General features: G+C 34.9%; 2 protein-coding genes across 2 annotated transcripts; both read left to right on the forward strand.

The window, feature by feature from the left end:
• Positions 1–229: 229 nt before the first annotated feature.
• LOC113514660 (protein MEMO1) lies at positions 230–13,952 on the forward strand. The gene is made up of 9 exons (XM_052892208.1): positions 230–397; positions 3,502–3,583; positions 5,817–5,894; positions 6,283–6,395; positions 7,074–7,185; positions 7,312–7,377; positions 8,245–8,398; positions 9,987–10,091; positions 10,807–13,952. The coding sequence occupies exons 1-9, from the start codon at positions 349–351 to the stop codon at positions 10,942–10,944; spliced, it is 897 nt and encodes a 298-aa protein (XP_052748168.1). The 5' UTR covers positions 230–348; the 3' UTR covers positions 10,945–13,952.
• LOC113514610 (uncharacterized) lies at positions 1,096–2,578 on the forward strand. Its single transcript, XM_026898707.3, has 2 exons — positions 1,096–1,634; positions 2,116–2,578. Exons 1-2 carry the CDS (start codon positions 1,228–1,230, stop codon positions 2,519–2,521), a joined length of 813 nt encoding a protein of 270 aa, XP_026754508.1. The 5' UTR covers positions 1,096–1,227; the 3' UTR covers positions 2,522–2,578.
• Positions 13,953–14,273: the final 321 nt, after the last annotated feature.

Consider the following 14,273-nt stretch of genomic DNA (forward strand, 5'->3'; position numbering starts at 1 on the left):
AATTAAAATTGTCTTATTTTTCTATATATATTTGTGTAAAAATGAGATGAGGTAGTATTACGTCTTCTCATTTTTATAAATTTTATCGTACCTCATTTTCTTGTGCAACTATTTCTATAAAATATAAATACAAATAATTTCAAAATAATATAAAATAATGATATTGCATTTATTCTTATTGTTTAGCACATAAATTCACACCTGATGTGGTAACACTGCTGTTTGTCTATGGTATATTGTTTTTAGATCAAAGTCGTCAACGTCAAAGTATTATATTTGTGATTGTGAATTTGTAAAATTATTTATTATTTTGTTTATAAAATACAAAAACATATAACTTTTATTAAAATGTCTTGTCGCAACGCTTCTCACGCTGGTAGTTGGTACACTGAAAATGGTATGTAAATCATTGCTAAATGTAGATAGATAATTATCTAAAATTCATATTAACTAATTGAGTATATTCTTGTGAACGTAAATTAATATTACTATTCTTTTGTGGACCACCTTATAATTCCCTATTTTGTCCTTTACTTTGGTTTGACTCCTGTGTTGAGTCAATAATCCTTATAGGTTAATGACCTCTCTGCTTAAATTTAGTCGTTAAATGTCCAATTATTGTTCTTTGTTTTCTATAAAAATTTATTGAGAGATTTGATATTTGTAAAAAAAAAAAAAAAAGAAAATATTAATTAAGTAATTTTGTAGTCAAACATCGTATAATTCTCTGTGTCTGAAAGAAAATATGCAGCAAGATTTTCATCTAAACGTTAATACTATGATGAACTTTACAATTTATAAATATATTTATTTATCTAAAATATTCTTCTGCCTGATGTTTTTTTATAATTTTATAATTATTGTTAAAAGAATGTCATTTGATTATTTTGTTTGACAAGTACTTGTTTTTCCTGCGTTCAGAAATGTTACTTGTGTCCTGTTAACTCATGTAAGGAGCCAGAGCAATATTTATTTAAAAAAATAAAAAAAAATAGTAAATTATTTTTATCGTTTATATTTATAAACAATTTTATTTAAATAATTGTAAATCTCTAATCTACGCTGACTTACTTTCGTATTGTTTCAATATAACGTTTCTGAACGAAACATGGTTGCTATGACAGCATTGACAACCGTTTGAATTGAACGTCAATTTTAATACAACAAATTTCGTCGCATATATTTATCGTTGGAAAATCGTTAAAAATATCTGAGAAATCAAAAACAATGCCCCCGCCAACATCTAAAACTGTAAAAATTAAGCGACCATCAACAGTTAGTGCTGTAACTTCGTCATCGCGCGGGAAAAATGCGACAACGGCGAAAGATAAAAACATTGGTGCTCGTCCTAAAAATAATAAAAACACTACGGTATTAGGCGAAGGGGACATGACGATGATACGCCAAGAAGCTTCTGTACTTGATTTCGATGCTGAACACCGTCAAATTGCTTACGGAAAGTTTTTACGCGCTATGTTAGAAGATTGCTTAGTAGACGAGAAAATTGAATTGGAAGAAACACAGATGGATATACAAATGGCACAATTGGCGGATAGGTTCCAGAAAACCGTGGATTTATTAGATAAAACTAACAGGAGGCTGAAGGATATATCCTTTATAGTGGAACAGAAAAGGTTAGTACAAATTTTATGGCTATTTTGTGTTTACTGAGAAACAGTAAACTATCATACACAAACTAGCCAAATAATATATGTAGTAAATCATCTTGGTATGCTTTTATTGAGATTATGTAGCATTTGGCGTTCCATTGTTTCTGCACTACCCTAAGACAGGTGAAATGGACATGTAGGTTAACACAAAGTTGACATATTTATGTTTTTTTAAAGTACTTTTAAAGGAAGCAAGACATTATCATATGGGATTCATTGTCATTTAGATATTCTTTATAAAATGTTTATATGTCCAATATGTATCTATGTAAATCTGGGGTGAGTTGCTAGTTAAACATAAGACTATTCTAGCAATATGTTACTTTAATAACTTATTTGATAAAAAGAGATTACATGGTTTACTAAATATGCCAATTGAAAAGAAATAGTATATTTATATAATTAAAAATTTTAAACTTCAGTCTGGCATTTTTATAAATTACAGGTTGCTAGATTTAAAGAGTCAGGATGCATCACAGTTCTACTCTATGACTGATTCTTCGAATGCTGAGGAATTGCTCCAAAATTTATCTGCCACAGAACAAGCATGTCTTGACAAACTGGAAACAAAAAATATTGATTTTGGATATGATAAAGATACTGGGCATAAACAGTTACTTGATGCTGTGAATGAAGCCATTGAGGGATTGGAACAGATTAAAAAACATTCAAATTTGGACATAGACAAGTTTAAAGAGTATGAAAAATCACAGACAAACATAGAGGAATTAGAAAAAGATAGATTCGATTTGGAAAGTTTGAAATCGGAATTTGAGGCAAAGTTCCCAAAGTTCAATGAGAGATTACTAAAGGAAGTGTCTGATAAAATATCCAAAGTGATGGATGATTAATTTATATTTTGTTACTTGATCTCAATTAAAATTAAATAATAATTGTTATTAAATAAATTATTTTATTTCTTTGATAAAGCTTTCAAATTACTAATATACTAATTTAAATGCATGAGTTAATTTTTGTTTCTGAAATTAAATATAATATAGTAAATTAAATTAATACCCCATTAGTGGGGTGTAGAGGGATTGTTAGTAATGAGGATATTACCTCTCATTGCTAGCATTAAACCCTGTAAATTCTAGGCTTACACACATTTGAATTTATTATATTTTCAACTAATTATAATAAATAAATAACTTTTCAAAACAAAAACAAAACAGTGTCAAATCCAATGTGAACAAATTCAAATAATTTTTATTCAAAAAGCACTTTTAAGTTGTAATTTTTTTTTAGTTAGAGTCAGAGCAGTTAGTTACTGCAGAGTTAGATAAGTTGTTATCTGTTAAGTAGAGCCCGCAGGAAACTCAACAGTTACTCTTTTAAATCTCTGTTAACACTATGTCTATATATTTCAATGTACTATGTCTAAAATTACATGGTCGTTAAAAGCTCGTGCATGATCGACTAACACCATGCACATTTGTCATCCAAGTAATAGTTCATTTTTATTTTATCTTTATCTGGTCTCCCAGCAATTGTTACACTGATAAGATTTAATATTAAGATTACTGTCTATTTATACTTAGTGTACAAGCATTTTAAAGGAAACACAGCGTGCTAATTAACAAATAAACAATAATATGGCATAACAAACTCTTGAGGTATTTGACATAGGTATAGTTTTTTAGATTCAATAAATCATTGCTTCACATAAATCTTAGCTATAGTTCAGCACATAATAGGCTTTGCTCAATAAGCATTTTTTAATAACAGTTTTAAACTTATTAAGAGATTTAAAATATTCTTCTGTAGTACTCAATGTGGATGCTTTATATCTATAAGCATTCTCTGTAGATTAAATTTCTGTTGGATATAGGCAATGAATTGTCCCGCCAACTGGACCTCTGGCTGTCAAAGGCTGATCTCACACACGGGCCGGCACGAGCCATCATTGCACCGTAAGTATAGACTTCGTGGTTTATTTGGTGTAGTTTTTGAAACCAACTCCCAGCAGCAGTATTCCTGGAGGATTAATTAAAAATTGTATTGTAAAAAAAAGACTTCAATCGTGTGAAAACCAGTTATTTTGGTCTAAAAATTAAACTATTGAACAAATTTTGATAAAATTTCTACATGGATATACCATCTGTAAATATATCGTTTTAGATAAAAAAAAAAAAAGAATTTTCCAAATCGATTCACAACTGACGGAGTTGTGAGGTAACAATCTCACAACTCCGTCAGTCGTGAACAATGGAAGGATGGCAGGTGTGCTGCTGGCTTTTATTTATTTATTTAACTCTTTATTGCACCATAAACAAAAATATACAATGACAAGTGAATAATTCAAGTGAAATACAGTAACATAAATACAGATTGGAATATACACATAAAGGTACAAAAGGCGGTCTTACCGCTAGGGCAATCTCTTACAGACAACCTTTGGTTAAAGGAGAACAGATAGAAGTGGGCAGGTGGCGCAAGAGTGAATTATTTTTTTTTCTTTTTATATTTATTACCTCATAACCCCATCAGTTGTAAACCGATTTGGAATTTGGAAAATTCATTTTTTATCTTAAACTAGTGACCCGCCCCGGCTTCGCACGGATGCAATACTGATACTAAATAGCGCCGCCGGCCCCCCATTACAATACGTCATTACATTAGAAACCTCTAAAACTATCTGTGTTCCTTTACTATATTGTATGTATGCATGTATTATGCATACAAACCTTCCTCTTAATTTGTTTATAAATACATCAAAATTCGTTGCGTATTTTTAAAGATCTAGAGACATCATACATCTTACCAGAGGAGACTTTGTACAAAAATCGTTTGCTTGGGCACCTCTGTTCCATTCGTGTTTCAACCGTGAAGCAGGTGTGTTTGCATGGCTGTGTTTCGGTTTGAATTTAAAGGGTGGGATATGGCGTGAATTTACAGGGTACAGAGGAATAACACCCGAGTCCTCAGGAATGATAAACCCATGGGGGGTATCATGGGCGAAACAGCCTGTTATGTTCAGGTGTTCCGTCAGTTTGTTTGCCATTCTAAGTTGTATAAAAAAAAACATGGACAGACAAACGGGAAGCGAGTAGTTTAGATGCGACATAAATAACAACTCTGGTTCATGTAGTTATAGATTTATCTTCGATATTTTGAAAATCTTACAAATCTTAGTATAAAAAACATAATAGAACATGGTAACAGTGTTTCTCTCCAGGAATCACGCAACTGTGTCTTTTCAACCGCGCAAATAGAAAGATCAAGGGGAAAGGGATTGTTAGTAATGGAGAATGAGAATCCCATTGCTAGCAATATACCCAACCAGGTCTACCTCCTCGCTGTTCCCCCTGGAAACTATCATGGTTAATTCCTGATGAATTCATCATGATGGGCTAACTGGCCGGTTTTCATTCTCATCTATCACCGTTCACTGGTGCTCCGCCAGCGTGTCCCATTAGTGCAGGCGGACTTACCGTTACCATACCATTATCACTCATAAAAAGAAATGAAAAAAATAAAAAATCCGTAGGGTAGTAATGGCGAGCGGCTACAATTGTGCCGGTATGTCACTTAGACTTGTATTGGTATGAAGCAGTCAGCAAGTGTTACTTCTTTATAATGTGTTACTTCTAAATAATAAAACAGTATGGTTTCAAGGTGTCTTATCCCCATATATACCCGAGTATGTTTTTGTTGGGTATGGTGGGCTATAATACACTTGAAGTGAGACGAAAACTAAATTTAATTGAATATGTGGTAAAATTAGTGCGGGGGGAAAAGTGTAACCAAACTGTACTGGAATCAATATCAATAGGAGCGCCCAGTAACTACGTGCGAGCACGTAGACGGCACTTATTCGATGTTCCATTACGAAGAACAGAGTTCGCTAAGCAGGCTCCCCTATCTCTTGCATTGAAACTACTCAATGATATTTTGAGCCAGTATCCGCAATTGGATGTATTTGCCTCCAACTTGCTGGAGTTTCGCCGGGTGACCACAGAGTATTTGTGTTCAGACGTTTTTGTTTAAGTCTTTTTATATTATTCTTGTTGTATATATGTGTAATATTCCTTTTTTTTCTATGTTGTTGTATTCATGCTTTCCTGGGTGGGCGTATTGGGAGACTGTAAGGCTCACCCAGTGGATGTAATAAATAAATAAATAAATAATTGTGCTTGCTTTCAGCCACGCGGGTTATTCATATTGCGGAGCGTGCGGAGCGTGCGCAGCCTTCGCCTACAGACAAGTCAGCCCTGTTGTTGTGTGAGTACATTGTTTCACATTAAATTCACGTAATAAATTACCACTAGTGTATCTATTTTGAAGAAAAAATACGCTGCAAACTAGGCTTGTGTAATGTGGATACCGATCCGATATCTGTGTATTGGGGTGAAAGGGATTGTTAGCAATGAAGTGTGACAGCCCTATTGCTAGCAATATGCCTTATTAGACTCATTTATCGTTGAATTCGTCACGATTGGCTAACTGATCTGCCTTTTCATCCTCACCTCTCATCTCTGACTGGTACCCCACCAGTGTATACCGATAGCGCAGACGGGGTTACCATCCCAGTTTCACCTATTAAAAAAAAACTAGATGGGCGCTGTCTTAAAATGTTAAATATAATAATACAGTTTGAGGTTATTTTCAGGAAGCGCGTGTTTATCCTAGGCGCGTCGCATTACGCCCGGATGGGCGAATGTGCTCTGTCCTCGCTCGACAAATATCAAACTCCGCTCTACGATCTCACCATAGACAAACAGAGTAAGAGATAATTTATTATTGGTAATAGATACACAGAGTTTGATATAATCTAAGAACAAGCAATTACATAGAAGGAACGATAAAATAAAAACTGTAAATCATACGGTTGCCTCCTTTCTTCTTATACAAATATAATTAGTAAAAAGAGAACGAAAGATACACCATCCGTTGCTATTTTTCTCAATTCATAGCAGGCTAGTGTGTAGAAAATGTTTGATATGTCAATTATTTGTCAATGACAAATTTTACATTACTAGATTATATATTCGACACAGTTTATGTAGAAAGTATGCGAGCGGGTTGTATCTGAATTTGGTAGGATTATACGACCAATAAAACCAAGTGACATATCTTGAGGAATTTGATTTCTACGGACTAGTCAAAGGGCAGATGCGCTTTTATATATCTTATATATCTATCCCTTTCTAACGCATTGGCAATGTCATAAATACAACGTATTGATAAAACGTATGATTAAACAGTTTTTATTTTAACGTTCCTTCTATGTAATTCTTTGTTCAAAGCAGTCAATGTACACTGTACATAAAAACAACGAATCCAAAACTTATTCGAAATTTAAACACATTTTTTTTTATTTTGTTTTAAATTCATTTAAACAAATTAAATTTAGAATACCATTTCTTTATTTCAAATTTAGAATGCCATATTTGTTTTCAGTATACGCGGAGTTGGAGGCGACGCGTCAGTTCGAATGGATGGACGTGGAGACGGACGAAGACGAGCGTTCTATAGAGATGCACCTACCGTACATCGCCAAAGTTATGGAGGAGTATGTACATGTTTTATCTTTATTTGTAGTTATCTCAATTTGATAGTTATCAAATTGTCCCCTTGTGGGCCGTGGGCCCCACGTTGGGAAACACTTATCTGATATGTTTATAATATTTATTTTCAGGTATAAAACCGGTTTCACAATCATACCAATTTTGGTCGGCTCTCTAACGCCGGAAAAGGAGGCCAAGTAAGTTTTTTTTCTCTTATGGGGTACGCCTATGTCCAGTAGTGGGCAGTTAACGGCTAATATAATAATATAGTCAATGTATATCAATAAGTAATTTTGCAGACTTTGTACAAAAGTCGATTGCTTGGGTACCTCTGTCCCATTCGTGTTTCTACCGTGAAGCAGTTGTGTTTGCATGGCTGTGTTTCGGTTTGAAGGGTGGGATATGACAGTGAATTTACTGGGTACAGAGGAATAACATCTGAGTCCTCAGGAATGGCAACGCATGGGGGGTATCATAGGCGAAACAGTATACTCTGTTATGTCCATGGTACTGCTCATGTCTATAGGCGAAGGTTACCACATTCCATCAGGTGGGCCGTCAGCTTGTATGCCATTCTATGTTGTATAAAAAAAAATTATTTAAATTTTAAACCAAGTATATATACTATTGTTACTATAATTGTCATATATTTTTCACCACATCTGCCCTTCATACGCTTTCTGTTTTCACCTAATGGTCAGCTGGTAGAGAATGCCATATGGCATTAAGCTTGCCATTTGTACAAAATTTTATTGTGCAATAAAGAATAAATAAATAAATATATTTTTAGATTGTTCTCGTAGAAAATTTGTCAAAGACACTGTAGTAGTTTGGTTTTTAAATCAAAATAAACTACATTTGCCACCGTTAAAGTCTTTTTTTTTTTGTGTGTAACAAATGTACAGTCAGCCAATCAAAGCAGCCTGAAAGAGATCACTCTTAGCGATAAGGTCGCCCATTGTTTTCTCACTGTGATTGTTTCTTGTAATTATTTATATTTATAATAAGTTTACTATTGTAATCTTTTGGAGGAAACAATAAAGAGTATCTATCTAACGTTCCAGATATGGTGCAATCCTGGCCCCCTACCTGGCTGACCCGCAGAATTTACTAGTGATCTCCTCCGACTTCTGCCACTGGGGCTCGAGGTTCCGGTACACTTGGCGCGACTCGTCCAGGGGACCCATCCACCAGAGCATCGAGTGGCTCGACAAACAGGTACAGTGTTTAACGTGGCACGTTACTAAACGAAATTAAAAAATCACGCCATCTGTTATAGATGGCGCTGGAATCGATACTTGTGGTTTTTGTTCATTATTTTGTAATTAAAGGTATATTTTTTTATACAACTTAGAATGGCAAACAAGCCGACGGCCCACCTGATGGAAAGTAGTAACTGTCGCCTATAGACATGAGCAGTACCATGGACATAACAGAGTATACTGTTTCGCCCATGATACCCCCATACGTTGTCATTCCTGAGGACTCAGGTGGTATTCCTCTGTACCCTGTAAATTCTTAACAAAATATAGATTTGTTTTAATTATATACTACTAGCGGCCCGGTACGTGCTTCGCTACGTATAAAGTGATGTTTAAAAATATAAACACAAAGCAATAATTATCGCTGACAATTTGCTTTAATTTTTAAATTTTTAAATTGCACGTCCAAAATAAAATGACCGCATGAATGACATAACGACATGGTTGTACTTTTTTTTTTAATGGGTGAAAATGGTATGGTAACACCGCCTGTGCTAACGGGATACGCTGGCGGAGCACCAGTGAAGGGTGATAGATGAGGATGAAAACAGGCCAGTTAGCCCATCATGATGAATTCATCAGGAATTAATCATGATAGTTTCCAGGGGGAACTGCGAGGAGGTCGACCTGGTTGGGTATATTGCTAGCAATGGGATTCTCAGTCTCCATTACTAACAATCCCTTCCCCCCACATGCTTGTACTGTCAACACTGAAAAAAGTTTAAATTTGACAGCACAATCCCCATCTTAAAAAAAAGTTTGAATTTGACACAAAAATCCCCATTAACAAAATGATCCGCCATTTATTGAATTCATTTGTTACAAAAAATGTGATAAATGAAGAACCGCTCGAGCGATTTTGTGCAAACTTCACATAAACCATCTACTAAATAGTCTGAACAAAGCTTAAACATTTGGTTTGGATAGGTGAGCCCGTTCTTGAGTTAGAAAATTACAACGAAAAGTGGCATTAATTTTTATATATATAAATATATTTTAAATTGCATGACCTGATACTGCTTAGTAGTTTGTATTCATACAAATTCATTATTTATATAGTTAAACTTTTTGAAAAAGCAACAGCTGAGTTTCTTGCTCGTTCTTGGCTGAAATAGCATTCCGAATGGGTGGTAATGAAAAAAAAAACACTATTAATAGTACATTACTGCAGCGGCCAACTACTGAGGCATTGATGGACGAAGGTGCAAATGTGGGCCGAGGCATAGCCGAAGCACACATACGTGAGTCCATCAAAGTTTTTTTAAGTTCAATGACGAATAACGAACAATAATAATTTTTCACGCGCCATAATGTTCATTTGTTTTTTTTTTTTTCAATAAACAGCTTTCTATTTGCAAGCCAGTTCGAAATTTAAATAAAACCTTTTATTAGTTACCTCCTTGGTAGATTGTCAAAACAATGCTCACATTTCCAAGCATGTTTGAGAAAAAATGGTTAAATTCTAAGTTTACTCAAATAATAATACTTCCTTTCTTATTTTTCTCTAATCTAGTGAATTATAAAATTTCATCCATTCATTTTAGGCTATGGACATAATTGAGAAGATGGATCCGCGCGCGTTCACAGAGTATATAAAAAAGTATAGCAACACGATATGCGGCAGGCATCCCATAGGCGTGCTACTGCAGGTACGTTTCATCATCATCACCTTCACCATCTGTGACTGTTCACTAGATGTATGCTTATGTTTATATTTTATGTTCACAAATTTTGTAATATTGTTTTTTTTTTTATACAACTTAGAATGGCAAACAAGCTGACGGCACACCTGATGGAAAGTGATAACCGTCGCCTATACACATGAGCAGTACCGTGGACATAACAGAGTATACTGTTTCGCCCATGATACCCCCCATGCGTTGCCATTCCTGAGGACTCGGATGTTATTCCTCTGTACCCAGTAAATTCACGCCATATCCCACCCTTAAAACCGAAACACAGCCATGCAAACACAACTGCTTCACGGTAGAAACACGAATGGGACAGAGGTACACAAGCAAACGACTTTTGTACAAAGTCTCCCTCTGGTCTTTTAACAGTAATCACCTTATTTTAACAATATTAAAAAAAAGTTAAAAGCACACATCGAAATAGGACTAGTATCGCACTCGCTGAAAATGGTCCATAAATACTATTGTATTTCCGCCGTATAGGTCCCGGCATAGAATGGGCCACCACTTCCTTACGGGAGGTCGAGGGATGGACAGCAGAGTCCCTCTTAAAATAACTCTAAAGCCTAACTGTGGTTGTCAACCTGCCTGCTAAGCGTGGCAACTACTGGCAACACTCTCCTTGTGGAGAAGACTCGTTCAGCTGAAATAATAATAAAAATTGTATTTCCAGGCAATATCGAAGCTTCAATCGCAACAGAACGCACCAAGAATGTCCATGAAATTCCTAAAATACGCCCAGTCGTCGCAGTGCGTGAACCCGCAGGACTCGTCCGTGTCGTACGCCAGTGCCTCCCTCGTGTTCGAGTAGGCCGCACCCGCCGCATCATCCCGTTGAAACTCACCGGCGAAAATCCCGCGGGATTCCGCGATTTTTTTTGTGAAGTTAGTGACGATCTCTTAGAATGTTGTTGTTGGTAAATCGATCCCGGGATTGGAAAGTGTTGTCACAATTCATAAAAAATTTTGAAATGGTTAGTTGATTGATTAAAAAAATTAATTAAAAGGACAGTGTAATAAAGTGTCCTTTTTTTTTAATGTTTGACCCATTCATTAATTATTGTGTCAAACATTGATAATCATTAATTAAAAACAAAAAGATGTCAAACAAATGTTCCACATGGGTACTGTTATGTTGTCGAAAACAAATAAATTGTACATTTAATTAAATTTCAAATAAAGAAGGCGCCGTGGGATTTATTTTCTATTAAAACATATAAAAAAATAACAAATGTTTAATTTTTTTTTTTCAATACAATTTAATGAAAATGTAATTAAATTTTGTTGAAGCTATCATAAAAGTACGTTCTAAACAAAATTAGGAATAAATCTTTTTTTTTATACAACTTAGAATGGCAAACAAGCTGACGGCCCACCTGATGGAAAGTGGTAACCGTCGCCTATAGACATGAGCAGTACCATGAACATAACAGAGTATACCGTTACGCCCATGATACCCCCCATGCGTTGCCATTCCTGAGGACTCAGGTGTTATTCCTCTGTACCGTGTAAATTGACGCCATATCCCACCCTTCAAACCGAAACACAGCCATGCTTCACGGTTCAAATACGAATGGGACAGAGATACCCAAGCAATCGACTTTTATACAAAGTCTCCCTCTGGTGATCTATATTCAATCGATAATCAACATTCAATTTATCGATTCTCGATTGTTCGATCGGACATCACTAGGCTGTCTCGGGAGGGCGAGGGGGAATCGATTAATTTAGTTTACATTCTCATTAAATTATTATGAAAAAAATTACATATTTGTTAATTTTTAATAATGCTTAAATAGAGGACAAGTTCCACGGCACTTTTTATTAAAACTTAAGTTCTGTGGGAACACGGCGAGGGCAAGCACGAAAGATCGTGTAAAGGGCTCCAGGATTTTCTGCCTGAAAAAGCCCAACATTCAATTAATAAGTTAAGAAATAAATTTAGAAGCACAGTACCACAGAATCGGCCTCATTATAATGCACCTACAGTCGCCTCGTTCTTTGCCTTCTTCCTACCCGTATCCCAATTATTATATGGGGTCGGCGTAATGTTTTTTCCATATTAAAAGGCCGGCAGCACACCTGCAATGCCGCTGGTGTTGTGAGTGATCATGGGCGGCGGTAGTCACTTACCATCAGGTGAGCCGCATGCTCGTTTGCCCCGTGTTGTAAAAAAAAATATTACAAAATGAAATTGACTTAGTTTTACGACCGGCCGCCTGCCTGACCTCAACCCTCTTTTGGGAAAGCACTTGTTGGTGGTATTCGCCACCTTTCCGCCTCTTTACCATGGGAACGAAATAATGCGCTTACGCATCGTATGTGTACTGTGTTACCACATAAATAAATATAAGTTATTAAACTAAAATCTATATCGAATCGTAAGATCTGGAACTTTATAGTTTTATTAAAAAAAAAAATACAAATCTGTATTGATTGCTCTGTAATTAGATTTAATTGGGAGCCTTTTTAGAAACAAGAAAGTTTTTTCTTTTATTTAATGTGTAAACCCATAAACCCTTAATAAAAAAAAATAAAAAAAACTAATAATGTTACATTATTTTACTGTCTTTTAAACTTGGCATATATGTATCGTAAAAGTCTGTTAAATATAAATAAATAATAATAAATAAATATAAAGATGAATTCTAAACTCCACCAAGCGTAAACAATCTTCACTATCCACACTTGTTTTTTTATACAACTTAGAATGGCAAACAAGCTGATGGTCCACCTGATGGAAAGTGGTAACCGTCGCCTATAGACATGAGCAGTACCGTGGACATAACAGAGTATACTGTTTCGCCCATGATACCCCCCATGCGTTGCCATTCCTGAGGACTTAGGTGTTATTCCTCTGTACCCAGTAAATTCACGCCATATCCCACCCTTCAAACTGAAACACAGCCATGCAAACACAACTGCTTTACAGTTGAAACACGAATGCGACAGAGGTACCCAAGCAATCGACTTTTGTACAAAGTTTTTCTCCGGTGTAATATATGCCAAGTGTATAAAAACAGTTTGTACTATTTTTTTTTTCACATATAATTTTTTCTAATAGTTTCCTCTGCTCTTCTATGGCGTATGTCCAATATTCCCGGTTAAAAAATGTATATTTTACGGGCTTTTATTTAACTTGCAACGTAAGTTTGTTTAATTTGAACCTTGCAAGCTTTAAAACCATTCCTTTATATCATGATTGAACTAAAATTTTGCATACTCATAATACTTACAAAATGGCCGTCACCACAAAATGGCGGACGGTGTATTTTTTATCAACTCCTTTACTGTGGCTTTTAAATGAAAGCATTTGAAGAGTAGATAACGATGCAATAAATGACGTCATTAAAATAATTGGCAGCTACAAAATGGCGGATTATAAAAGATTGTTTTAAAAAATAAAAGTTTAAACTGTCGCGTTCTATAACTACTTTTACATTTAATTTCTTGTCTTATTTTGTATTCCCGGGATTATTTGTAAATAGACTGTTTACATCTCAAAATTTGCGTATATTTAATAAAAAGAAAATATTTAATAGGTACTAGTGTTGTGTAAAGTGTGGGATTCCGAGTCCCACGGGATTAGCCCTAAAAGATTTCAATTGGTGATGTGTAACAATTTTTTTTTTTTATATTGTAATAATTTTAAGGTATTTTTCATTAGTTTTAGTTCTCTTATTGAACCACAAAGAATATGTCTTTTTTTTTTTCAATAATAAAATACTTAGTTAATAAAAGCTGCCTGAAAAAATAGGTCACATGTCTATTATGTTTATTTTAAATTTAGAATATAAATTAAATTCTTTTTTTTTTTAAGATTGGTTTTATTAATGAATGGTAACCCTGCCTGCGCTGTCGGTATACACTAGTGAGGCACCAGTGGGATATAAATGAGAATAAAATCAGGCGTTCTAATTCATTAGGCCTACCTATCTGTCAGTCTACCTGACAGGATATGTGCCTCACTATACCAAGAACAAGAATACATAGGAGTGATAAAATTGTCAATTCATAGCAGGCTAGTGTACAGAAAATGTTATACGGCCGTATAATCCTACCAAATTCAGATACAACCTGCTTGCATACTTTCTACATAAACTGTGTCGAATATATAATCTAGTAATGTAAAATTTGTCA

This window comes from Galleria mellonella, unplaced genomic scaffold (genome assembly GCF_026898425.1).
Source record: "Galleria mellonella isolate WM207_F2 unplaced genomic scaffold, CSIRO_AGI_GalMel_v1 utg150, whole genome shotgun sequence".
Lineage (NCBI taxonomy): Eukaryota > Metazoa > Arthropoda > Insecta > Lepidoptera > Pyralidae > Galleria > Galleria mellonella.

Coding starts and splice junctions, on each gene's coding strand:
- LOC113514660 (XM_052892208.1), top strand. CDS start 349: ATGTCTTGTCGCAACGCTTCTCACGCTGGTAGTTGGTACACTGAAAAT. Junction 3,584..5,816: donor GCACGAGCCATCATTGCACC/GTAAGTATAGAC, acceptor GCTTGCTTTCAG/CCACGCGGGTTATTCATATT. Junction 10,092..10,806: donor CCATAGGCGTGCTACTGCAG/GTACGTTTCATC, acceptor TTGTATTTCCAG/GCAATATCGAAGCTTCAATC.
- LOC113514610 (XM_026898707.3), top strand. CDS start 1,228: ATGCCCCCGCCAACATCTAAAACTGTAAAAATTAAGCGACCATCAACA. Junction 1,635..2,115: donor TTTATAGTGGAACAGAAAAG/GTTAGTACAAAT, acceptor TATAAATTACAG/GTTGCTAGATTTAAAGAGTC.